This window comes from Zootoca vivipara, chromosome 3, assembly GCF_963506605.1.
Source record: "Zootoca vivipara chromosome 3, rZooViv1.1, whole genome shotgun sequence".
Classification (NCBI taxonomy): domain Eukaryota; kingdom Metazoa; phylum Chordata; class Lepidosauria; order Squamata; family Lacertidae; genus Zootoca; species Zootoca vivipara.
This window is the reverse complement of record NC_083278.1, coordinates 63,983,346-64,010,605: the sequence shown is the minus strand read 5'-3', so window position 1 is coordinate 64,010,605 and position 27,260 is coordinate 63,983,346. Positions and strand designations below refer to the sequence as shown.

Genomic DNA, 27,260 nt, shown 5'->3' with positions numbered 1-27,260 from the left:
TCAACTGGCAAGTTTTCAAGAGGAAAATAATGACACATACACGCATTATAGCAATGTGTTCTCAGTTACCAACTTTGGGGCAAGCAGCATGGAAGCAAGTTGAGATATCTGATCAGATTGCACACTGAGAAAGCGATAGTGAAAACATAGGGCTATATTCAACTAAATCATTGCACTAGTAGAAGCCAGCACAACAGTCCCCCCAGCACAGCAGGACTTACCCCCCTTCCTCCCCTACTTCCCAAATCTGCTGTTGAGGGTCAGGAGAACCCCAAGAGCAGTTGGGTTATGCTTGCCTGACTGAACAATCACCTTAGCGCTATGTTGGATACAATCCACAGTGTGCTACCAAGCCGGTCTTTTGCATTAAAGTGTAGGCAGTGGAGCGTGCACTTAAACTGCATGGCTGATAAGGAAGGGACTTGGGCCCTCCTTGCATTCTGCACTATATAGATGTTTGGTGGCATGCTTTGAAAAGAAAGATCTTTAACAAGAAACCCTTAAGTAAACTTGCAACAAAAAGGTGCGATCTTTTCCACTCCTTAGATATTACAAGGAAAACATTTTAATCAGCAGTGCTCAATTATCTCTCCTGTTTTAACAAATACTGTATAGTTAATACTTTGGCTAATAAACAATCTATTCTAAACTGATGCATCAGTAAACATTAATGGATAATATTTGAAGAGAAAAATAGATAGCTGAAATACTATTTTTTAAAAAAATAACAAAACCATTCCTTACCCTTTTCTGTCAGTAAAACATGACTAAGTAGGGTACAATGAACAGCCTCTTAATATTTAGTTATTTTTAAAATTTTAATTATGTTTATAGTTTGCCTTTCTTCCATTAGGGAAGCAAAGGCAGATATCCAAGCATTGACCAGACTTACTTAGTAGCTCCCACAAGTTTATGGCCTTGTGTACCTTCACTATAAAACCAGAATAGCATTAAAGTGCTGGAACATCACTGTACAGTTTAAGCAGCTACATTTGGCTTGCACAATGGAACTTATCCCCCTCCCGCTCCACACCCAAAATCTGTCCTGGGGTTTTACAGATGTAAAATTGGCTTGATAAGAGTGACTTCAAAAGCTGGTACAGTGAAATGTTTATCTTGCCCCTATACAGAATACAGCCCTGCATTGTCTTTTAATGAGTGCTGTCACAAGAGTAAGCCAAAGTTGCATACTTAAGTACTGTATGGAATACACCACCATCACAAAAGCAGATTAACAGAAAATGTGGGAAAACACAAAGCTGTAATAACTTTTGGGCGGAGATGACTCTGTTTGCATGCACTAGAGAATCCAGTGATTCTCCACCCAAACATAACTCACCAATGACCTCACCAGTTTCCTAAATACACTCAACAAGGCTTCCTGCCTGTTCTCTCTATAGCCAAGCCATGATCTCAACAGTCCACCTGCGAGTATATGGTAGTGCCTCGATCAGGGTCAAAGGGAGAAGAGATAAAAGTCATGCCAGTGTTAATTAAAGCCCCCCCCCCCCCGGTTTTACTGCCAATTTCCTCTGATAAAGCCTGGTACATTTTTTTTTCATAAAACGACTTCCCCATTGCACAGGGAATTCCCACTGCAGGAAGAAGTAAAGCAATTACTGTTTATTATAAAGGACAGTTTATTATAAAGGAAGTTCCAAGATTATAGGTTGCTTTAAATTTATGCATTACAGGAATATACATGTGCAGCCAACCAGAATATCATTAATTCCTCCTCACATCTAGCTTAGAAAAGCAGGTCTGACAGCCAAAAGTGCACTGTATGGGCATGGAAGGGGCTAGATTTGGCCAGCTCATATCCCTGTGACTTGAGTGAGGCTAGTAGTAATTCAGCATTTCAACTTGCTCATAACATTCCACGAAACATGAACACATTTCCCAAGAGTGCACAAAAGGGCTGAAGTCACATTATGGATTACCTCCCTCTGCGGAAATGTTAACAATTTACTATGCTTGTGGTGAAAGAAATGTTTCCTGATCGTGTACATCGAAAGCACACCCCCAAGGCCAGAGAGTCCTCATGACAGAATTTCCTGAACTCCAAAAACACATCTAGTCAGGAATCACTTCCTTCCTTGCTCCCTTTCACTGGTAATGCAGAACAATAAGTCAGATACTCTCAGTCACTCCCCAATGTGTTGCTAATGTGAGGAAGCCGGCCTGTACTCTGGGATAATGAGATAACACCACAAGAGCACTCTCTATTTACATTTTTGCTTGGTCCTTGGGTTCCATTTCTAGCACAGCTACATAAGAGGTCTTCCGATTAGAAATAATCAGTGCCAAGGAACAGTATCATTAAAAAGTATAAAAAATCAATCAATCGATGAGAGCAACAAGATCAGTCTGAAACTTAAAAAGGGGAACATATATGCTAAATGATTTGTAAAGGATGAAAAGCTTACATGAGCAGTTTTCTCAAGCTAAAAGAAATGGACAGAAGCCTTGTGAGCTAGCCCAGCTGAATTCTTCCCTTTACAACTAATCCTCGGAAAATAAATTATTATTATACACCCTGTGGAACGCCCTCCCATCAGATGTCAAAGAAATAAAAAACTATCTGACTTTTAGAAGACATCTGAAGGCAGCCCTGCTTAGGGAAGTTTTGATGAATTAATGTATTTTAATATTTTGTTGGAAGCCGCCCAGAGTGGCAGGGGAAACCCAGCAAGATGAGTGGGGTATTATCATCATCATCATCATCATCATCATCATCAGAAATTGCTCTCCCTGCAGTTTCAAAAACAGCATCTGGTAGCTGCTATTTGAAGCTGAAAAGCCCATTTGGGTTTGTGAAACAAATTTTACACTTCTTTAGATCCTAGTCCATATATGTTGAGATTACAATGTACAGTACTGGTGTAACTTGCAGGTTAAGGCAATTTCTGGCAGGTGGTGTCATATGATGATTTACATTTTATGAATTTCTATACTCCTTTATATCACAGAGCTCCCAGGAAGATCTTCAAAGCGCATAACAGACACAGACTGAGAATGCAGTGGACCCTACTCACCGTTCCTACCAGTGGATAAATGAAACCAGCCCCGATACTGGCTCTCACATCACTAATAGGCAGGATGAAGCCAGTGGGGACACCTTTCTTCTCAGGCATGTGAGAGAGGGACAGGTGAGTTTTTGCCATACAAATGGGAAGATTTCCAAATCCCTGACAAATGACAAATGGAAAGGACAGGTTACTGTCAAGTTTGTATGTACGCTGTAATGGAGAAACAACACTCCTTCCAAGATCCTGTGCCAAAATAACATTCTTCAACAAATATAGCTAAATTCTATGACTAGTAAAAATTAATGGAGTATACCAAAAGAACTTGGGCCCATGCATACTTTTTCGTGGCCCAATGAATGTGTATGCACTTGCTACATCATACATGCTTTTCATGCTAGTGAACTGTATGAACTGGACCTCTTGTACCCAGAAGCCCTCACTATAAACTGGATAGTTCTCATTCATCACCCAAAAATATATATGCAATTTATAAAACAGTGGGGAGTGACCCCCTACAATATATCCCACAGCATACACCTTTATTGTTTTTACCTGCTGAGTGTAACGATTTATCTGAGATTGTGCTGTAGGAGACAGCTCTATATCCTCTGCTCCATAGATTTTCTGTGCTATCATTCTTATTTTTTCAACAATGGGAAGCTGTGGAAACAAAGAAGATGACAGAATGTTAATGCACATCGCCAAGAGTCTTAAGACACTCTCCTGATAATTATTTCAAGATAATTATTTCAACATTTTATATTGCCTAAGAAAATGTGCATAATTCAATGCTAATACTCCAGAAAATCATTTTCTAATGATTCCTAGCACTGAATTTGCCTTTTTTTTTTCCACAGCCCCTGCACACTGGGGTGACATCTTCATCAAACTAACTACTACAATCCCAAGGTCTCATCCCGGGTCAGTCTCTACCAGTTCAACCCCCTTAAGAATATATGTGAATTTAAGTCCTGTTGCCCTGGCATGCATAACTTTACACTGAATTGCATTTGCCATTTTGTCCACCAATTAATTGGGTTTGGAGAGGTTCTTCTAGAACTCTTCACAGACTCTTGGTGTTTTAATGACCCTGAACAATGTAGGATCATCAACAAACTTGGTCACCTCACTGCTCATCCCTAACTCTAGATTGTTTATGAACAAGTGAAAAACTTCAAGGCCTCTGGTCTTTCTTCTTATGGTTCATCTTTAAAATGGACTTGGGACAGGACAGCCCTCTAAAGGGAGGACTGTCCTCTGCAAAGCTGGGCCTTCGAAGAGAAGCAATCTTGCTGCCCCTTCCATCAACATATGGAACACCTTTCCCCAACCTACACATATAGAAGTGTTGTGTCAAAGTCTGAGCTTATAGTGCTGCCTGCAAGGCCTTCTCAGCTAGACTGGCTTCCAACAGCTGCGGTTAAGGAAGTGTAAGGTAATTTTAACTCATATATATTTAACTATATATAGTATTTTATTATATAGGTTCTTCCTTTTTATTGCAAGTTTGTCAACCACTTTGAAATGAACTGGGATAGAAATAAGAATAAATACCACCACCACCACCCCCAGGAAAAGAGGATAAAAGGATGAATGAAAAATCGGAACACAGGTACGAGTTAACACAAGTATGTCTCCTCTTCCCCCGCCCCCTGGCCACGTAACAGCAAGGTACCTCAGCTACATTTCATTTCGTGATTAAGGAGACGCTATAGTGAAAGCCTGATCCTCATAGCAGAGGGGATTTTACAGCAGGATGCCTTTGAAATCAATAGTGCATTGATCAAACTGTGACCAGCTCATGCTGCACAAGCTTTGATTGCTGCACTTATGCCTGTAAAGCACTTACAGGATCCCTTCGATTAAAAGTCCCAAAGAAACATAATGCTTCATTGCTTTCCTGTAAAATGACAGGGCTTAACCTGATCATTATCCAGTTTGAGAATAAACCTCATTATCACATTGCTTTTCAACAAACAGAGAGATTCCCACCCCCTCCTCAAACATGCATTCAAATAAAAAAGACAAAATTGCTTAAAGAAATACCCATGGAAGCATCAGATAATCCCCCCCTTTTCATTCATTTTTCATTCACATCCTATCCTCTCCGTTTATCTTTATCTGCTGTGTGTCACTACCCTGGCAAGGGCTGTCAGCAATGCTGAGGGTAATGGATTGACCATTGTCAGCATTGCTGCCAATGAGGAATTTCCCACAAACCAAATACCAGCGTCAGAAGAGGAATTTTCTCAGGAGAAGAGCAGGGAAAGGGTTAAATTGTTCCTCTACTCCTGCTCTGCTCCCATTAGGGAACACACAAGTCCAGTAGATGCAATTTGCTCTGAAGCAAAGATACACTTAACTTCTTATGTTTTTTGGCCCTAAGAGGAGGAGGATAATTAAACTCACTCAGAAATATTTTTCTTTTCTTTTATGAACTTGAAATTGTGTCTCTTGGAATATGTGTCACTTTCAAGTACGCTGAAGGATGCGAGGTTTGATGATATTCTTTAAATTGACCCTTTTAAATCCCAAAACTTGATTTTTTAAATATATTTTTTAGGGCTGAGCAAAGTGTTTGGAAGTAAACACTTTAGCCTGTTGTCTTTGTCCATGGATTTTTTTGGCAGGGATACTGGAGTGGCTTGCCAGTTCCTGCTCCAGGTGGATCACGTTTAGTCAAAACACTCCACTATGACCTGTCCATCTTGGGTGGCCCTGGACGGCATACCGTAGCTCATAGCTTCTCTGAGTTATTCAAGCCCCTTTGCCACGACAAGGCAGTGATCCATGAAGGAGAAGACTCCCTGGAAAAGACCCTCATGTTGGGAAAGATTGAGGGCATAAGGAGAAGGGGACGACAGAGGACAAGACGGTTGGACAGTGTTCTCGAAGCTACCAACATGAGTCTAACCAAACTGCAGGAGGCAGTGGAAGACAGGAGTGCCAAGTGTGCTCTGGTCCATGGGGTCACGAAGAGTCGGACACGACTAAACGAAAACAACTCACTTTAGCACCTTTGTTTGTTTCTTTGGGGGTGAAGGAGTTAAAAATCAGTTTCCCTAGCAATTATGAGGTTGTCTTGTAGTCAAATCTAATACGTCAAATGACAACACTGTCACAGGCAATTTTTTAAACAAACAAAATCATGGTGAAGCAGCAGGAAGGAACCAAAAGTGAAAATGCTTATTTTACTGAACAAAAATATTTGTAAAATGTGCCCCCTATTTCATCTCAGCCTCTGTAATCCATATCTTTTAAGAAACTGCTCTTAACCCTATGTCTGCCTGAAGATCTTAAGATACTTAACCCTATGTCTGCCTGAAGATCTTAAGATATCTTATTGATATGCAATCTTATTTCACTGCTTTTGTGTTGAAAATAAGCAATTGATGTCATTTTAAGTATTATCACCTGCATTTATAAATTGTTGTTGTTGTTTAGTCGTGTCCGGCTCTTTGTGACCCCATGGACCAGAGCACTCCTGTCTTCCACTGCCCCATGGACCAGAGCACTCCTGTCTTCCACTGCCTCCCACAGTTTGGTCAGACTCATGTTCGTAGCTTCGAGAACACTGTCCAACCAGCTCATCCTCTGTCGTCCCCTTCTCCTTGTGCCCTCCATCTTTCCCAACATCAGGGTCTTTTCCATGGAGCCTTCCCTTCTCCTGAGGTGGCCAAAGTATTGGAGCCTCAGCTTCAGGATCTGACCTTCCAGTGTGCACTCAGGGCTTATTTCCTGAAGAATAGATAGATTTGATCTTCTTGCAGTCCATGGGACTCTCAAGAGTTTCCTCCAGCACCATAATTCAAAACTATCAATTCTTCGGCATCAATTCAAAAGCATCAATTCTGGGAGGCAGATGGGCCTTCCTACAATGATTAGCTCTTTACAGAGGTATCGCAAGATGGGTGGCACGTCTGAGGGGGCGACAAAATGCTGTGTGGCAGTCAACGGCTTCCCGCTGCCAAAATGGTTCACTCTCAGCTGTATGGTTCTTCGGGCTCTTCGTCGCAAGGCAGGCTTGCAGGCTCTTCGTCGCAAGGCACATGATCTCCCCCAAAAAGCTCCACAACTTTGGCTCTGCAAAAAAAAGCTCCACAACTTTGGTCCCACCCCCCAAAAACGTGAAATAAAGTCAAACCATTGTTGCAGGCAAAAAAATTCAATGTGGGGTGGGGTGGGGGTGGACAATAAATTTTCCATACTGGGTTCCACCTGACCTTGCTCCACCACTGGCTCTTCAATTACTCCAGTTCTATGCCATGTATTTTAGCACAGTCCCAGATGGGATAATTGTATTTCTTCCTACACCAGAAAAGTTCCCCTGCTTTCTTTTGATTTTACAAATCTGTTGTTGCCACACCTCTGTCTTGAAAGACAATGGAGTGCACTTCCAGGGATGAAGTTAAACCGCTGGAGAATCACAGTGCCTGCTGTGGCTGCAGAGACCAGTCACTCGTAACTGCTGCCTCCCGTGTTGTTTTTGTTTTTGCTGCATGAGCAGCACCAAAGTGACCTCTCCAGGGCCCAGGCCTGGGCAGTGTGTTTGGAGGTCCTGGACTGCCCTTACAAATCTAACTTGTAAATTTAAAATCTGTCAGTGGAGACTACAGCAAGCCAATGAGTAGCACAAATAAAACCAGCTCAGGGAATAATCTAGAACTGGCATTTCTAAGCTTTGTTATTCACATAGTAACTATAGGAAATGTGCTTAATGAAATCCATGCCTTAAGACATTTTTTGAATCACAAGTTACGTGTTTATTGTGGTTAAACTAGATAGGCTGGTGTCACATGCTGGATTTCAGGCGTTTTCATTGGTGCCATTAAGTACAGTACAATATAATGAATGTCTGAGATAATACCTCATGAATAGCTTGGATATAAATCCTGGCAACCTGGACCCAGGGAGAGTATTCCAGCTGGCAGAATTTGCCATCGTAAAATTGTGACTCTTGTTACAATACCTCCATGTCAGCTGTCATTGCGAATGAAGGGGAAGAAATGCAAAACATCCTCATTAATGTAACTTTTGATTGCACTCTGGATACAGCCAAGAACAAAAAGTTGTAAGGAAAGAAAACATTCCACTGTCTTTTCTCAGAAAGCTCTCCTACTTCTAGTTCAGAGTTCCTTGCTGCTCCACTGTCTACTTTGCAAAATCTTTTTTTTTTAAAAAAAAAGAGACATTTGCCAAAATCTTCCCAATAAAAGTAGTCTCATAAAGGTGATTAGGCTTAAATTATATTTGATTCCAATTTCTATGATAAAATATTTAGAGCAGAGCAAGTTAAAAAAAAACCCTGAATGGGCCATGGACAACTCAACTCAGCTATAGGTCAGATACAGCTCCAAAATCAAATTATATAGCCCTAATGGCCCTACCAATGTTTAAACCATCTTTGGCAATAACTTTAATCAACTTTAGGATACTAAAAAACATGTCAATGCAGAAAACAAACCTCTAAGGATTAAGGTATACCGCTTCTGCTGCAAATAAAGCCTAGGGGCTGCCAGCTGGTGGAAATGGCAATAATAATAATAATAATAATAATAATAATAATAATAATAATATATTTATTCCCCAGCCACTCTAGGTGGCTTCCAACAGAAAAATAAAACAATCTATTAAACATTAAAAGCCTCCCTAAACAGGGCTGCCTTCAGATGTCTTCTAAAAATTTGTGGGATTGAAGGATCTCCACCCACAAATATAGAAGGCAAGGGATCACTAGCCACAGGCGGTACAGAATATGACCTTAAACTCCAGGGATGCATGGTGCCAGATTCACAACTGGTACTGTCAGAAATAGAAGGAACTGAACTTAAGCAACCTTATATACACAATGGATGAAGCCGGGAACTCTGGTCCCTTCTGTTGGGTATCAATGAAGATACAGCTAAACTAGAAAAACATTAGGTCCAAACCCATGGTGATCAGTGACAACATTACAGTCAAGTCCACGTGACAAGGCTTGCTAAACCTCTGTAAGAAATATGAATCACAGAAAGGCAAACAACCCTTTGCTGCAGTTGGATTAGCATGGACGACTGGAGCTATGTGGTTTCAAACAAACGCCACTTTGAGAGAAGATCTTGAAAAATCTGAATAAGATAGGACTGAAGAAGTGCAAAACATCTTAAAAGTTCAAGTCTCTGATGCTAGCATGGTTCAGGTATGCACTACTGAAAAATGGGCCAAATTATGCCACGTTTGCCAAGCTTATAAACAGTGAAAGGTTCTAAGCCCCAACTAAACAAGTGCCTGTCCTTCAAAGATTAGTTAAAGAATTGACTCTTAAAAGTCAGCTCTGTGGCACCAGCTACTGACTGTAAACAGCATGAGCAACAAATTAAATGACTTGAACAGAACTGGCAGTCAGATCAGTACAAATTGCTAGCATCACTCAATACCAATTCATCTAAAACAAAACAAAATGTTACTGAACATATGACCTAGTAATTGGAGTCAGACTGTCCTGATAAAAATTGACCTTATATTTAATGTCCACATAAATACATTTTGCAGTTTGTTTTTAAAGAGATGGCAAGCACCACCAGTTTTAAAACAAAAATATAAACTATCAAGTCCCAACACAACAAAAACTTTTCATAATGCCCCCTACCTCTATGCTGCTTGGAGACTATGATATTTTACAATCTTTGCCCATAAGAAAAAGTTTACATGCTCTTTGAGTTAAATCCAAACATTTAATTATCCAAACATCTTGTTTCTTTCAATTAGGCCTGCAGGACATTTCTGCATGGAATCATTTTTGTTATTTATTATTATTTTATTAAATTTGTATACTGCCCCTCATTCAAAAATCTCAGGCAGTTCACAACATAAAAATACAAAATAAAAACACAAACTAGATCAAGAACAGAAAAAACAACAACAATCTTCTTCTTCTTCTTTCTTTGGTGAGCACTCGTAGCCGAGTAAGATTGTCTTCCATAAACACGGTTTTAACAATGGGTCTGTAAGTGACTGGAGGCCAATTCTGGATCCACACGTCCTTCCACAGTGGGGACATTGGTTTCTAGGCAGGAGTTGATCACGGTGTGGATTTGCCAAGCGTGCCTTCCTCTTAGCACGTTTCTCCCTTGCATCCTGAGATCGAGTTTCTTCAAAGCCCATAACACCTTTGGTGAAGGCTGTTCTCCAACTGGAGTGCTCGCAGGCCAGTGTTTCCCAGTTGTCAGTGTTTTTACTACATTTTTAAAGATTTGCCTTGAGACAGTCTTTAAACCTCTTTTGTTGACCACCAGCATTACGATTTCCATTTTTAAGTTCGGAATAGAGTAGTTGCTTTGGAAGACGATCATCAGGCATTCGCAAAACATGACCAGTCCAACGAAGTTGATGTTGAAGAATCATTGCTTCAACACTGGTGATCTTTGCTTCTTCCAGTACACTGATATTAGTTCACCTGTCTTCCCAAATGATGTGTAAATTTTTTCAGAGACACCGTTGATGGAATCTTTCGAGGAGACACTCACACAAACACATTTTAAACGACACAGAATGTTAATCAACCAAAGGTCTGGTTGAAGAAAAACATGCTACAATACTGTTCTTCATTTGGCCTTAAGCCAAAGAATTTGGAAGTGAGGTTCTGATGTGTGCCTTCAGCAAATGTAACCAGTTGGGCACAATTTCCAACTAAAAAATGTAAAACAAAACTTACCCTTTCTATTACAGTCTAATAGAATTCTCTGTCCATTGTGAATAGGAACCTTTATTTACTCAAGCTACAATGTTTTCTACTCTGCCTTTCCTTCTCTCAGAAGCCCACCGCAACTGTGGACCAGAAAAAGGGATTTTCTGTACAAAGCTGATCCAAAGGCAGTAGCAGCATGTGTGAATGTACCCAGTGACTGAAAACTGTGAGAAGCTGTACAGCTACAACAGTTTATAAGTTTTGGATTAAGGCTTTAGATTCTTCTGCAAGTGTAAAAGTAGTGTTTTAGTGAAACAGAACCAGGCTGGCAAAAGTCCTTTTCAGCAGTGGCGGAGCTAGCTGCTCCAGCACCCAGAGTGGCGTGCACCCAGGGGCGGGGCTAGCATCCCAGGGGGGCGGGATGAGTGTCCCAGGGGTGCACCACCCGCAGCAAGCATCCTGGGGGGGGGGGGCTGTGCTGCCCATGGTGAGCGTCCCAGGGGGCAGTGATGTCACCCAGGGCGGTCCGCAGCCACCGCACCCACCTTGCTCTGCCTCTGCTTTTTGGCTCCCCTTTTCATCACCCTATGAGCTTTCAAGCCCACAACAGCCACGGAGATAAACACAAATATATAGAAACTGTATTTCATAACTGGAATAAGCACTGACTTTATGTTGGGTGGACCTGGTCTAAGTCACTTGCGAGACTTCCATGACTAGACAAATCCACTGTCTACTTCACTATAGTAAATGTGTGTTTTAAAACCAAACATTTATTATGATTCAGTACATTGTATCCTGAAATCAGTTGGGGTAACTAAAAAAAAGAACCCCAACCAAAAAATGTTATGCAAAACTGCCAGTTTTTCACATGACACTTCTTGAAAGATACTGCAGCATTCAGTTCAGTTGGACCTAATCTGAACCTGGGTATAGTGGTGCTTAAATCTGACATTGACTACATGGCGCAGCTCCCTTCAGATTCATGGTGAAAATGGAACTTATGCATCCTGACCATCCTGACCTTGGGGATCAGGTGTGCTTCAGCCCAGAGGTGGAAAGCGAGCGATTCAGCCAGCCATGCCCTGCTCTCCCTCTCTCCAACTCTACACAGGTGATGGCGTTGTGAATGAAATTAATGAAAGCTTTGCGGTCCAGGATGTTTATATCCTATGGTGAGTGGATGGGTATCCTAGAAAGAAAAGTACCTGTCCTGCCCTGGGACATTTTGTGAGGGCCAGATTATGTGTTATACTATCAGATTGGAAGCCCAGGAGAAATATGCTATCTACATGCAACACAGAATTTCCTATGGTGATAGGTAACAGCTGTACACCCCAAAGGACGCAGGTATAGTATTCTCCCCATGTAGAACGTATTCTATCTTGTTTCAAAGAGCTGCTTACATAAGAATTTGCTGTGTAACACAATGGCTACTGCTTATACTGTTCATCCCTACACCGGACAAAATAAAGTTGCCAGTATATGTCCAGTATGTGAGGAGTGCTATGATGCTGTTAAGGTGCTACACCCAATATGCCAGCAAGTTTGGAAAACTCAGCAATGGCCAGAGGATTGGAGAAGATCAGTCTACATCCCAATTCCAAAGAAGGGCAGTGCCAAAGAATGCTCCAACTACCGCACAATTGCGCTCATTTCACACGCTAGCAAGGTTATGCTTAAAATTCTACAAGGCAGGCTTAGGCAGTATGTGGACCGAGAACTCCCAGAAGTGCAAGCTGGATTTCGAAAGGGCAGAGGAACCAGAGACCAAATAGCAAACATGCGCTGGATTATGGAGAAAGCTAGAGAGTTCCAGAAAAACGTCTACTTCTGCTTCATTGACTATGCAAAAGCCTTTGACTGTGTCGACCACAGCAAACTATGGCAAGTTCTTAAAGAAATGGGAGTGCCTGATCACCTCATCTGTCTCCTGAGAAATCTCTATGTGGGACAAGAAGCTACAGTTAGAACTGGATATGGAACAACTGAGTGGTTCAAAATTGGGAAAGGAGTACGACAAGGTTGTATATTGTCTCCCTGCTTATTTAACTTATATGCAGAATTCATCATGCGAAAGGCTGGACTAGATGAATCCCAAGCAGGAATTAAGATTGCCGGAAGAAATATCAACAACCTCAGATATGCAGATGACACAACCTTGATGGCAGAAAGTGAGGAGGAATTAAAGAACCTTTTAATGAGGGTGAAAGAGGAGAGCGCAAAATATGGTCTGAAGCTCAACATCAAAAAAACCAAGATCATGGCCACTGGTCCCATCACCTCCTGGCAAATAGAAGGGGAAGAAATGGAGGCAGTGAGAGATTTTACTTTCTTGGGCTCCTTGATCACTGCAGATGGTGACAGCAGTCACGAAATTAAAAGACGCCTGCTTCTTGGGAGAAAAGCAATGACAAACCTAGACAGCATCTTAAAAAGCAGAGACATCACCTTGCCGACAAAGGTCCGTATAGTTAAAGCTATGGTTTTCCCAGTAGTGATGTATAGAAGTGAGAGCTGGACCATAAAGAAGGCTGATCGCCGAAGAATTGATGCTTTTGAATTATGGTGCTGGAGGAGACTCTTGAGAGTCCCATGGACTGCTAGAAGATCAAACCTATCCATTCTTAAGGAAATCAGCCCTGAGTGCTCCCTGGAAGGACAGATCGTGAAGCTGAGGCTCCAATACTTTGGCCACCTCATGAGAAGAGAAGAATCCTTGGAAAAGACCCTGATGTTGGGAAAGATTGAGGGCACTAGGAGAAGGGGACGACAGAGGACAAGATGGTTGGACAGTGTTCTCGAAGCTACGAACATGAGTTTGACCAAACTACGGGAGGCAGTGCAAGACAGGAGTGCCTGGCGTGCTATGGTCCATGGGGTCACGAAGAGTCGGACACGACTAAACGACTAAACAACAACAGGGCTGCCTAAAGAGTCTTGGGAAAGTATATCTCAATGTGGTTTGATGCAAGTTTTGTATTGTTGGAAACAGATGACAGAAGAACAACAGACTTTTGCATTATTAATTCCTTAATTTCGGAAACCGTGCTGTGGTTTTTAAGTGTTGTATAAATTTATTTGTAGCAAAATACCAGGGCCTTTCTTCCAGTGGAAGTGTTTTGTGAAATCTATACTACGAAACTGTCAATGTAAGCTTATATTGAACATGACACAAGGTACCATGAGGGTCAGATTACAAGCATACTTGCCTATGCCTCAGTAGCTCTGGTGCCGCTTTGAGGAACAACAGATCCCTTCCAGTTTTGCTATGAAGCACGTAGCCTGACTGAGACTAATACTTTAAGAACAGTATAACTCATGTGTTTCTTCCCATGTGTATGAAGAGTGCTGAAATATGCTCATTCAAAACTGCCAGCTGTTGGATCAATGTACAGAATTTACCCCTAAGCAACAACTTAGGATGCAACAAGTGACAGTAAATCACTTTCATCAGTGAAGTAACAATGAAAATCGGGTTGAAAAATATCAGCTGCAATTTTGTCATTTTGGGGAAAATTCACACTGGGTGAGGTGCCTATGAAGACACGTTTATCCTTAATAATTCGCCTTTAGCTAAAAACCAGGGAAAGTTGGCGATCAGCTCATCCTGGGCTATGGGGCAATTTTATCTGGTCTCACATTCAGCCATACCAAAGCTAAAGCGTGGCTCACGGTTTCACTCATAAAAAGAGAGGAAAGATTTTTTTTATTCCCAATATGTACGAAAAGAGAAACCTTGCACTTTCAAATGTTACAACACTCTGTCAGATGTTAACCCAGAGTGGCTGCTTGAATGTTGTCCCCCCACCCCACCCCAATACATTCCTTTACATACTCATGCTTTCTCACTCCTCCTCCATTCCCCTTCTCATGGGTGGTGTTCAATGTGTACTCAGAGTAGACCCACTGAAATCGATGCCTAAGTTAGGTCCATTAATATCAGTGGGTCTACCCTGAGTACCTAACAGAATGCCATTCCATGCATACAAAGTGAATAGACATTATTTTCAGCTACAGAAATATCTTCTGTCTCGGCTTTTACACACCATGGAGCAAGACAGAAACAAGGACAGAAACACCATGGGCAGAAGCATGTGTGGGGAGCAATGTCTGAATAACCTCATAATGCGACCTGTGTTCAGTGTCATGTGAATGCTTCCAGATTAAAAAGATTTAAAATAAGCTTCTGTTTTTTTTAACATAATGAGAACAAATCTTTGGATTTATTATTAGTAATATTTTCTCATATATATATATATATATATATATATAGCCTTGAGCTTGGGGATCAGTACTTCTTCATTTCTACACAGACTGGGAGAAATAATAAATAACCAACCCCCAGTAAATGAAGCCATCTATATCTTCCTCAAATCTATTGTGAGGAACACAGCCAAGACAAAATGCACAGTTCAAGGTGCTTTGGATTAATATGGCTTGGTGCTAAAATAGCAGCTGACTCTGCACATTTCATCTTTCATTTCTTTCTCTTGTTCTGTTCCCATTACCCTTTCCTAAATCTGTTTGTAATTTCAGCCTTCTCTTTTGATTCCACAAGTTCAGTGGATGACAGAGGGCAATTCCTAAACTCAAAGCCCCCTCCTTAGCTAGACTGCTGTAGGACAGAATTGACGGCCTAATGTATGGAAGAAAATGTTCACTTAAAAGTTTAAACTGTTATGCGAATCTACGCCTCCATCTGTGGCCATACGAGATTTGTTTTCATCTTCCCAACATGGAGCCACTTCCCACCCCATGTTTGAGAACATGAAAGGAACGGAAAATATTTAATAAAAACAAATATTAAAAGTGCCATGCTGTCACGTGGGATGGGCGGAGTGTGCAAATAAGAAAGGGACAAAGCTAGCTTTCAAACTCATCACTTAAAAAATAAAAAAAGATCAGGCAAAAAGCACATCCAGATTTTGTTTGAAAGAAATGCACATTAGGGGGTATTGTACACTTCACTGTATTTATGAATGCTTTCAAGTGCCATGTTGACAGATGTGACTCCTTGGAGGGGGTGGGGAAAGAAGCAGGGTGGCCTAGACTTCAAATTATGATTTGAAAGAGGGCTGTTGCAGAGGAACAAATAAGCTTTATTTGTCTCCCCACTGTGACTACCCCTCTGTAACAGGGGTAGCCAATATCATGCCCTCCAGACGTTGGATTACAACTCCCATCAGCCCCCACCAGCATGGCCAATGGCAAGGAGTGATAGGTGTTGTAGTCCAATAACATTTGGAAGCACCATGTTGGCTATCCCTGCTCTATAAGGACCAAAACCTCAGTGCACAAGCATAAAACAACATCCTTGGGCCACAGCCAAACATGTACAGTTTCTATAATTCCAGCAACATCAGATGCTGACTTAATATCCTGATTAGTTAACTGAGATCAAGCCAGAATTCCCTGGTACGGATGTCACAGGGGACTATGGCTTAATACAAGACGGGTTCTCCATTACAGAGAGCACGATTTGCGGTGGGGGCTGAAAACCACGCCTATGGCAAAGGTGGGGGCATGAGTGGCCACCGTTTGATTGGTTAAGGGCTGTTGTTGGGCAAATTGGTATGTATCATTTTGTGAATCAAACCTTGGGGTGTATTTAAGCTTAACGTTGGTTTTTTCTGGACCCTTCTCTTTGGCTGCGTTTCAAGGCAAGTTTATCTTATTATCAGTTCTGTCCTTAGGTGACAGTTGGGAACCAATGCCTACGCAACCACTCACACATTGTTTTGGATTTTAATAAAGTTGTGGCCAAATTCATGCCAAAAACCATTAAACTTAATTCTGTGTACGTTGTGATTTATTTAGGGGTGGTTTGGGGACCTCCACACGCAAGTACCAAAGCCAATGCAAGAGGAAGGAGAATTCAATCCTCCGATCACGTGGTGAAGGATGGGCTATAAATGTCTATAAATAAATAAAACAGATGATTGTTTCTTAATGGCCCTAGCTTAGCCACTTCGTTTTGCATAGGCTAGCCCAGGAATTCCTCTGCAGTTTGTATTCTCCCTTCATATCCCAAATGATCAAAATCCTAGCATTTATTATTTCTAGGGTTTAAGGGGGTCCTCCTGCCAAATCTACAACACCATTATTGATGAAATTTATACCTTAACCTTTCTCTTGGATGAGCCCATATCACTAATATGGCCTGGCAAAAATTTTCCTGTTTCCCACAGGCTTTTGGCTCTCAGTTTGAAGGGTTTTAAGTATTTGTGGCCACATTTAGTGGGGCAGCATCTACAAAACCACTCTTTTTTATTTGTATAGATGTGTGTGTTTTTGTTTTTTGTTGATTGTGCTTAATTTAAATGGTTTTAGTATTTCCAGTGTGTCTGGAAAGCCGCTTAAATCGTTTCCATTAGCAAAGTGGCTCATGAATAATAATAACAAACATTTAAAAAAGCATTCTAAAAGCAGTTTAAATCATTCAACCCAGTGATTTCAGGGTTTTTAGAAATCCTTATGTCCATCAGGGTTTGGCTCCTGATCTACAAACCCTGTATCTGTACGTATTTGATACTGCTTCAGTGTTGTTACTACAGTTGTACCTTGGTTCTCAAACAGAATGCGTTCCGGGAGTCCATTCGACTCCTGGAACCGTTCAAAAACCAAGGTGCAGCTTCCGATTGGCTGCAGGAGCGTACTGCAGCCAATCAGAAGCTGCGAAGGCTATGCCGGATGTTTGGCTACTGAAAATCGTTCAAAAACTGGGACACTTCGGAATCCAAGGCGTTTGAGAGCCAAGATACGGCTGTATTAGATTATTATTATTTTTGCCCACCTTTCATCCTAAAGTCATAGAATCATAGAATCATAGAGTTGGAAGAGACCACAAGGGCCATCCAGTCCAACCCCCTGCCAAGCAGGAAACACCATCAAAGCATTCCTGACAGATGGCTGTCAAGCCTCTGCTTAAAGACCTCCAAAGAAGGAGACTCCACCACACTCCTTGGCAGCAAATTCCACTGCCGAACAGCTCTTACTGTCAGGAAGTTCTTCTTAATGTTTAGGTGGAATTTTCTTTCTTGTAGTTTGAATCCGTTGCTCCGTGTCCGCTTCTCTGGAGCAGCAGAAAACAACCTTTCTCCCTCCTCTATATGACATCCTTTTATATATTTGAACATGGTTATCATATCACCCCTTAACCTTCTCTTCTCCAGGCTAAACATACCCAGCTCCCTAAGCCGTTCCTCATAAGGCATCGTTTCCAGGCCTTTGACCATTTTGGTTGCCCTCTTCTGGACACGTTCCAGCTTATCAGTATCCTTCTTGAACTGTGGTGCCCAGAACTGGACACAGTACTCCAGGTGAGGTCTGACCAGAGCAGAATACAGTGGTACTATTACTTCCCTTGATCTAGATGCTATACTCCTATTGATGCAGCCCAGAATTGCATTGGCTTTTTTAGCTGCTGCATCACACTGCTGACTCATGTCAAGTTTGTGGTCTACCAAGACTCCTAGATCCTTTTCACATGTACTGCTCTCAAGCCAGGTGTCTCCCATCCTGTATTTGTGCCTTTCATTTTTTTTGCCCAAGTGTAGTACTTTACATTTCTCCTTGTTAAAATTCATCTTGTTTGCTTTGGCCCAGTTGTCTAATCTGTTAAGGTCATTCTGAAGTGTGATCCTGTCCTCTGGGGTGTTAGCCACCCCTCCCAATTTGGTGTCATCTGCAAACTTGCTCAGGATGCCCTCAAGCCCATCATCCAAGTCATTGATAAAGATGTTGAACAAGACTGGGCCCAAGACAGAACCCTGTGGCACCCCACTAGTCACTACTCTCCAGGATGAGGAGGAGCCATTGATGAGCACCCTTTGGGTTCGGTCAGTAAGCCAGTTACAAATCCACTGAATGGTAGCATTGTCTAGCTGAATGGTAGCATTGTCTAGCCCACAAGTCCTAGAGCAGGTTCCAGCAACTCAAATAATATAAATTTAAATCAACTGAAATAAATAAAACAGATGAAATACTTTTGAAGCAGAGACCCACGTTTAGAAGCAGCCTCCCTGTGTTCAGTATAAACATTCTCAAGGATTGAACAGGGGGAGATAATTATGCAACTTTGTAGAACTCGGTTGTGCACAACTCTGATTGGCAGGTGTCCAAGTAGTTCTATACTTTTTCCTATCAAATTACCGTAATAAAGCAAAAAACAGGCTGTCTCATTTGGGGAAGGGCCATAGTTCAATGGTAGAACATCTGCTTTGCATGCAGAAGGTCCCAGGCTCAATGTCTGGCACCTTCAATGGACTGGGAAACGCTCCCTGTCTAAAATATTGGAGAGCCACAGCCTGTCAATGAGGACAATACTGAGCTAGACGGACCAATGGTCTGACTTCATATAACGCAGTTATACATGCAGCCTTTAAAAAACAAAGTGCCTGCCTGAAGCGTGAAGGCAGAGCAAGACTCACAGAAGTACCAGGATTTGATTTACTGGTATGCATATCTGTCAATCAAATTGTGAAGTGAGGAAAAAGCTAGGCTCATTCCATTGCTGAGGGACATGCTGCAGGCTCTCTTTTTAATTATGTCTGTCTTCACCCAAGTTGATGTGGTGAGAGAAGGCTTGTGTTATGTTTTCTGTACTTTGATTTCTCAAGAGGAGAAATATGTAGTTCTGACAAAAAAAATCTCTTGTCAGCAGAAATCTCTGAGAGCCAAATGGGTTTTCGGCTGGCCGCAAGTTGTGAGCAATAGGAACCTTATGCTACAATCTCGTAGCACAAAGGTAGGAGAACTTTTTCAGCATTCCCTTCTGGGCAACCACATGGTGGTAGTGGGCAAGGCCATGGGCAAAGGTAGGTGGAACAAGGATTGGAAACTTCCCCTTTCTACTGCTGACTGGGTGCTACACATACCTTCTCCATCCAGACAAATAAGGGGCATTGTCTGAGTTCAAGGACCCATTTGCAGTTAAGCAAAAATACTCTAGAAGGGTGTGAAGCAGGGCCAGTGAGGCAACACTCAAGGAGGGTGGCAAGAAGGACCAACGAAGGGGTGTTGGAGGGGAGAAAGTGTGGTGTGGAAAACAGACCCAAGGGCCAGAGCTTAGAGCAGGCTTCCTCAACCTCAGCCCTCCAGATGTTTTTGGCCTACACCCCCCATGATCCCTAGCTAGCAGAACCAGTGGTCAGGGATGATGGGAACTGTAGTCTCAAAACATCTGGAGTAAGGTTACCAGATGTCCCCGTTTCCCAGGGACAGTCCCCATATTTACAAATCAGTCCCCTGATAAAATCCATCTATTTAATAGGAAGTTGAAAAGTGCCCTGGATTCATTGAAAAATATATGGTAACCTTAAACTGGAGGGCCGAAGTTGAGGAAGCCTGGCTTAGAGGGCCACATTTGGCCCCTGAGTCTGAAGTTCCCCACCCCTGTATTACTTAATTACTGAAGCCTGGAAGGTTTGGGAAAGGGATGTATAGGATTCAACATCTACTTGTGCCGCCACTCTACCCTCATCTAGGCTTAATGCTAATGGTAATGAATGCACTTATGCTGAGTAATAGCTTTCTGCTTCAACTTAAAAACTTGTTCGAAACACTGGAAGGAAGACTTCTTAGATAGGAGCACTGGTATGTTGATGATCACTATTTGTATTCCAGCTGATACTAAAAAAACACACCCAAATCCTGTGAAATACAGATTGCTTCATACAGAATTCAGATGGCTTTTGTGGGCAATTCTCTCTAACAATGGGAAAGAAATAATAAACAACACAGAGTCAAACCATTTAGATGGGCTCTTGTGTGAAGACAAACATTGTTAATATTGTAAACTTCTCTGTGGTCTTCTCAAAGCTACTTGCCGCCTGTCTGCATTTTTGCAAAAATCCCTTGTGTAATTCCCAATCCCACAATTTATTTGGATATCTTTAGCTTCACCTTATTTCTTAGTATTTCAGCCCCTTGACAAATGATGTAAGGCTTTTCACATCTCACTCACGCTCTCAAATCAGGGCACTGTTGCTTCTTCACACCACATTCCAACTATGCCAGAAAGTTAGTTACTAATCTTGCTGCTAATTAACTTGCTTATATTAGCTAACAATGCACTGGTTAATCTATATGCTTGCTAGTATAAAATGGTAGGATTTAGAAGAAGGAAAAACAGAGCAACTGCATAAAATGGAATTAAATTTAAGACTGACTGTTTTAAAGGGCAATAATATGGAGAAATCCAACAATAAACAAATGTTCAACGTGTACTTACTTCTTAATTATTATTTTAAAAATCCACTCCCCCTTAAAAAGCAAAGATTGGCTCCCAGTAGTCTCTTATCTAGGCAATCATCAGCTCTCCTTCTCCCTCCCCCCCCCGCCCCAACAGCTTGCTTTCACAAATACTGTAACATTAGATGCTCCCAGACAGATTAAAGATTTGAGCTAAGGAATATTCTATTAGGCAGGGGCATATGAATTAAAATGGGACGCGGGTGGCGCTGTGGTCTAAACTACAGAGCCTCTTGGGTGTGCCAATTAGAAGATTGGCGGTTGAAATCTGAATGATGGGGTGAGCTCCCATTGCTCTGTCCCAGCTTCTGCCAACCTAACAGTTTGAAAGCATACCAGAGCAAGTAGATAAATAGGTACCGCTGCAGCAGGAAGGTATATGGCATTTCTGTGCATTCTGGCTTCTGTCACGGTGTTCCGTTGCACCAGAAGTGGTTTAGTTATGGTGGTCACATAACCTAGAAAGCTGTCTGTGGACAAATGCCGGCTCCCTCAGCCTGAAGCGAGTTGCCTTTGACCGGACTTAACTGTCCAGGGGTCCTTTACCTTACCTTTTTACCTTATGAATTAAAAGGGTAGCATGTGTGCCAGATCCTGAGTTAGACATTAAAACAGAGCACAATTCAAAACAATGCATACAGAATTTGGATTCCATCATATATATTTGAACCTAACAGTTTTCAAAGTGTGCAGAGTAAGAAAGCTTGTAACAGGACATGTTTGAATTAGAATTTTGACAAAAAACCACCAACATAGATATGATCCCATCAGCAGTAATGTGTACATCTAAAGATACAGAGTGAACAGCTACAACTTCCACTATGTGGAAATAAATGCACATACCACAAAGAAATTGGTTGGATCTTTTGCTTACCTCTAGGTCATAGAGATATCTGAAGCTATTCTGCTGACTGGCAGCTCTTCTTACAGCCTGAGCCAATTCCACAGCTCCTCTGCCCCCATATGACCAGTGACTGCATGGCACTGCATCAGAAGCTCCAGACTGCTTGGCAATCTCACAGACTAAATCAATCTCAGCAGGAGAGTCCGTTCTGCCAACAAAACAATCATTTCATTTACAACTTTATTTATCAGTCAAATTTGCTAAGTGGCTCCCCATACTAATGTACTTAGGGACAACAGCAGTTCATTAGATAAGAGCTAGGATGGAAACCCTGTAGCCCTATAGATATTTTTGGTAGACTCTAATTCCCATCAGCCACAGCCAGCATGGCCAATGGTCAGGGATTATGGGTGTTTTAGTCCACCATTATCTGTAGGGCCACAGGTTCCCCTGTGCCTGGGTAAGAGAATTATACAAAATATCTAAGCAATATGTTTATACAAACTTAGCACTATTCACAGTTTTAACTTAAAGGTAAAGGGACCCCTGACCATGAGGTCCAGTCGTGTCCGACTCTGGGGTTGCAGCGCTCATTTCGCGTTATTGGCTGAGGGAGCCGGCATACAGCTTCCAGGTCATGTGGCCAACATGACTAAGCCGCTTCTGGCGAACCAGAACAGCACACGGAAACACCGTTTACCTTCCCGCCGGAGTGGTACCTATTTATCTACTTGTACTTTGAGGTGCTTTCGAACTGCTAGGTTGGCAGGAGCTGGGACCAAGCAACAGGAGCTCACCCCGTCGCAGGGATTCGAACCGCTGACGTTCTGATCTGCAAGCCTTAGACTCTGTGGTTTAACACACAGTGCCACCCGCGTCCCAGTTATAACTTAGGCAAGACTAAAAACAATATGGCTTTATACACCATGGGTGCAAGCTCCAAGGTCCATTCACCACTGACTCCTACAAAATTGAACATGGTAACTGGCACTGGGTTACTGAAGAGATGAGAAAACTGGTCTCTCCTCCTTCCATGTGTGCTGCCACATATCAACTTGGCTATCTCTATTACTTTTTTAGTGTCTAGTTGCAATCAGCAGCCACTCTCTGGAGGAAGGGCTCATGAGTCAGAGGAGCAAGGATAGCTGCAGACCTCAGAAAGTACTGAGGTGGCTGTGGAAGGTACACATAGAAATAACTTAAAATGAATTCAAATATCCAGGGCCTGGTGAACTGCATCCAAGGGTATGAAAGGAGCTTGTGGATATAATTATAGAACCTCTGTCTATAATCTTTGAGAATTCTTGGAGAACAAGTGTGGTCACTATAGTCTGGAGGTGGGCAAATGTTATCCCCGTTTTCAAAAAGGGTAAAGAAAGAATACCCAGGTAACTACCAACTGGTCAGCTTGACATGATAAGACCCAGAATGGATTTCTAAAAAACAAGTCTTACTTGAAAACATTGAGAGCCACTACAACTGGAACACCAAACTGCTGGGCAATTTCAATTTGTTTCCGTAAGTTACTGCAGCCATCAGATACCAGCTTGAGATTCTGGTGGACAGAGAACAAAAAGTTGATATAAATTTAACTGCAATAAAAATACTTTTTACTTTCATTCAATGCTTCTTCTTTTTTTCTAAAGCTAGATAGTACAGTGAATTTCTCCTCAAGATCACTATATTAAGAGTTCTTAACCATCCTTCATTCTAAGTCCCCAGGGTTGCAGTATTAAAATCAGTTAAAAAAAACTTGCATTCAGACAAATTGGTAGCAGCATGGCAAAAAAATAGGCACCCAGTCCTACTAGCCACAAAAATGATGCTTATCATGCACTATGTCTGTGGATTAATAAAAACAAGCTCCTGGAAGTTGTATAGGCCAGTGTTTCTCAACCTTTTTTGGGCCACGGCACACTTGTTCCATGAAAAAAATCACGCGGCACAGCACCATTAAAAAAGTTAAAAAATTTAACTCTGTGCCGCCCTATATTGACTATAATTATGACTGTAAGAAACACTTGCCAATTGCTGTGTTGGTTGCAATCTCCTGTAATAAGGCTTCACAAGCTGCTGATTTCTCTGCCAGCACGTGCTCCTCGCCGAAGAGGCCGCTCACTCCCTGACAGAGTTACAGTTTGGATGCTGGCTGGACAAAAGAGGCTCTTCTCTTTGCACCTATGGAGTCCCTGTGCGATTTTTATGCGTTACAAAATGCATTGTTTCATTTCCACGTGGCTCCGCTCCTCCCGTCGAACCCGGCTGGGCCGTCCCAAGGTTGCGGTGCATGTTGGGATACTGGGGGTTCTGCTGCTTTTTCCTCTCTGGGGGGTGTGGGCTGAGGTTGCGGCTGCAGAGATGGTGAGTAGGGGAGGGGGAGTGCTCGGCGGCTTTCGATTGGGTGCGGAAGACCATAGACAACTAAGTCAAAGGGACGCTCGAGGAGGAACCATAGAGATAAAAGAGAGAGCGGAGAGTGGTGGTGGTGCGGGCGGGGCAGGCAGGCGGGTTATGACAGGAATCGCCGCCATCTTGTGAAGGGCGCGCTCAAACGCAGCCATGCTGAGAAGGTTCTCTGCACATAGGTACGGTAGTTCTGCAAATCGCCCTTCTCGTCGCCGCACGTCGCAGCACACCAGGCAGCGTCTCGCGGCACAGTAGTGTGCCGCGGAACAGCGGTTGAGAAACGCTGGTATAGGCCACAGCCAAGTTTCCTCAGTTCTAACCCACAGTTCCACCTAAAGGGTTTGTATGGCAAACAGGATTAAATAGATTTCTGCTTATCTCCCAAGTTGCAATCCTATGCACACTTACCTGGCAGTAAGCCTACTTCTGAACAGAAATACGTAGCATTGTGGTTCTTATTAACTTTATTCCATACTGCATAGAAAACTCTGTTCAACATGTGACTAGTTCAAGGAAGCTCAAATCTGGACAGAATCATGAAATCCAGTCTGCTGAAAAATCTTTCAAGCCTATTATGTCTGAGATTCGAAACTAATTTTGGACACTGCTAATCTATAGATCTCGAGATCATTACTTGTAGAACTGGTATGGCTGCTGAGTGAGTCTACATCTGCAGTTCACATGGGGCTGCTGGTGGCGCATGATGTTACAAGAACAATGAGATTCTTGCTGCTTTAAACTTTTCCGGAAGTGCCCCTCAAAAAAGCTTCTACATACACATCCCCTCCAGTCTTGAGATGCACAGAGGATTTCAGGACAAAGACTAGGTGATTACCAAGAGATTTTTATTTTTATTTAAAGATGTGTTGGGAAAGGGAATTGAAAGAGGATATTGAAATGTGGATGTGGGAAACCGTTAGCACTGCATGCCTGTGATATGCGAGAGAGACAGCAAAGGCAGGGAACACTCCTTCCAGCACTGCTGTTTAAGGGAACCACTGATGGATCTTGGGGCTACCAGAATTCTAGATCCTGCTGTTAGTGTGGGATTATCAAATTGGTCACAGAGTCACTCACTGTAAAACTATATGCATAACCTATGGTCAGAATATTTGTGGCATGAGCTTTGAGCTTTGTGGCTGGAAGTCTACTTCCATCTAAACCATGAAGCAATAAAAAAAGTGTTTTTTGGGGGAGAAACTAACCACATAAACAACACGAGAGCTGCAGATTGTAGCAACCTTGTTTCTTAATCAAGCGTTAAAGAAACAACGTGCATTTATTAGCTCATTGAAACAGGAACAAACAAACACTGTTGCACAATTTGTTAATACTACAGAAAGGTCTGGACAATTGCTTTGCTATTTCTTATGGAAAATATATGAAGTCCTGTGCATTTAGTTATCAAAATGAAGGAAAATGATCTTTTGTTGCAAAGTATTTGGTTACATCTATTTTTATAATCATTTATATCCTGCTTCCGTAGCCCAGCAAGAGTGTTCAGACACAACTAGGTGACTAACAAATACAACAGAAATGCCAAAAGCATAGAAAAACTTGGGTTTTTTCCTAAATTAAGAGTGGTAAACAAACAATCAAACAAATAACAGAAATAGGAACATAGGGAGCTGCCTTATACCAAGTCAGACCATTGGCCCATCTTTCTCAGTACTGTCTACACTGACTGGCAGCAACTCTATGGGATTTCAGGAAGGGAGTCTTCCCCAGTTCTGCCTGGAGATGCTGGGGATTGAACCTGGGACCTGGGACCTTCTGCTTGCAAGGCAGATGCTCTACCACTGAGCTATCACCCTTCCCCTTCATCCAGGAGTCTAGTCTTTGTAAATGTCAATTTTAACTCCTCTGTTGCCTTGACTGCCTGCAAAGTAACAATGAAAGATTTAAGTCTGTCAGGAAATGGTCTTACCTCTTCTGTATATTCTTTCTTAAGAGGGGCACCAGCTGTCACCTGAGATAACAAACAAGTAGTTAAACAATGGTCATAGAACAGAGGTTGCTTCATGGAATCTTATTTTGATACCTTTCTAAAAAGTAGCTTGGGTCAGCATTTAACAGTATCAACAGGGGGAATATTAGAATTTCACATTGCTTCTTTCATTAATTATTGTATCTACACAAGCAGATTATTGATGTTGTAGTGTGATTTGGCAATATCTAGTATTCTTCAAGCCAGCATGAGCTAAACATTGTTAGATTCAAGCCCTGAGTTCATTTTCAGCAGACCTCAAAATAAAACCATTAAGTTTTTACCAAAATGTTCAAGCTTCCATTTTGAAACTGAAGTTACATTGCATCAGCCCCTGCTGGAGGAAACCGTGGCCTGTGAGGAGAGGTTGTAGGGAAAACACTGCAAGTAGGGGGAAGGGTTAAGCACTCCTGCTTTTCTCCTGCAAAAGCCTCCATCCCTGTGTTCACACCATTCGTCTCAGTTGGAAACCCAATAACATGTTCAAATAACATGCTGTTTCAGGAACATTTTAAGACACTTAAGGATACTGTGAACCCTTTTTTTTCTTCAAAAAAATGATAAGAGACAAATACGGAGCACCTGTTGCCTATCATTTTTACCATGCTATATAATAAATTGTTCCCAGCTAATGCCCCAATGCCAGATGAGAGCTGCAGCCTATCCAACAACCGCAACTATTGTTACACACTCCTCTTTAGCACATGACTTAGGCAATTCTCAGCATCCTATCCCTTCCATTATTTTGTGTTGGTTTCCAGTAGGGGGGTGGATGAAGCAATAACCAGGGAGGATAGGTGGAGGAGTTGGATGTTGCTGGCAACATGATAAGGAGAGGGTAAGAAAGTGGAGAATCAGAGGAGGAGCTTATGGAGGGGAGGGGCTTGCTAGAAAGCCTCTCTGAAAGGTACAATTGGGAGCAGGGTTTATTGGGTTTGCCTCTTGAATAGGAGTTGTCAGGAAATGTAACCACTGTCCCACTTCCCCCTTTGAAATCTTATTCCTTGACAAATCTTGAACAACCCTGTTGCTTGTAAATAATTATTTTAAAAGTTCAAGTCTGTTAAGCTACAT

The 27,260-nt window shown here is 42.1% G+C and overlaps 1 protein-coding gene across 1 annotated transcript in view; it reads right to left on the bottom strand.

Moving 5' to 3' along the window:
- MTHFD1L (methylenetetrahydrofolate dehydrogenase (NADP+ dependent) 1 like) overlaps positions 1 to 27,260 on the bottom strand; it is a 112,035-nt gene that overhangs the window by 26,685 nt on the left and 58,090 nt on the right. The window contains exons 22-26 of the mRNA XM_035108760.2: positions 26,127 to 26,168; positions 23,248 to 23,348; positions 21,824 to 22,001; positions 3,582 to 3,689; positions 3,036 to 3,188 (exon numbers count right to left, since the gene is read on the bottom strand). Coding sequence (XP_034964651.2) covers positions 3,036 to 3,188; positions 3,582 to 3,689; positions 21,824 to 22,001; positions 23,248 to 23,348; positions 26,127 to 26,168 — 582 coding nt within the window. The remainder of the gene's footprint in view (positions 1 to 3,035; positions 3,189 to 3,581; positions 3,690 to 21,823; positions 22,002 to 23,247; positions 23,349 to 26,126; positions 26,169 to 27,260) is intronic.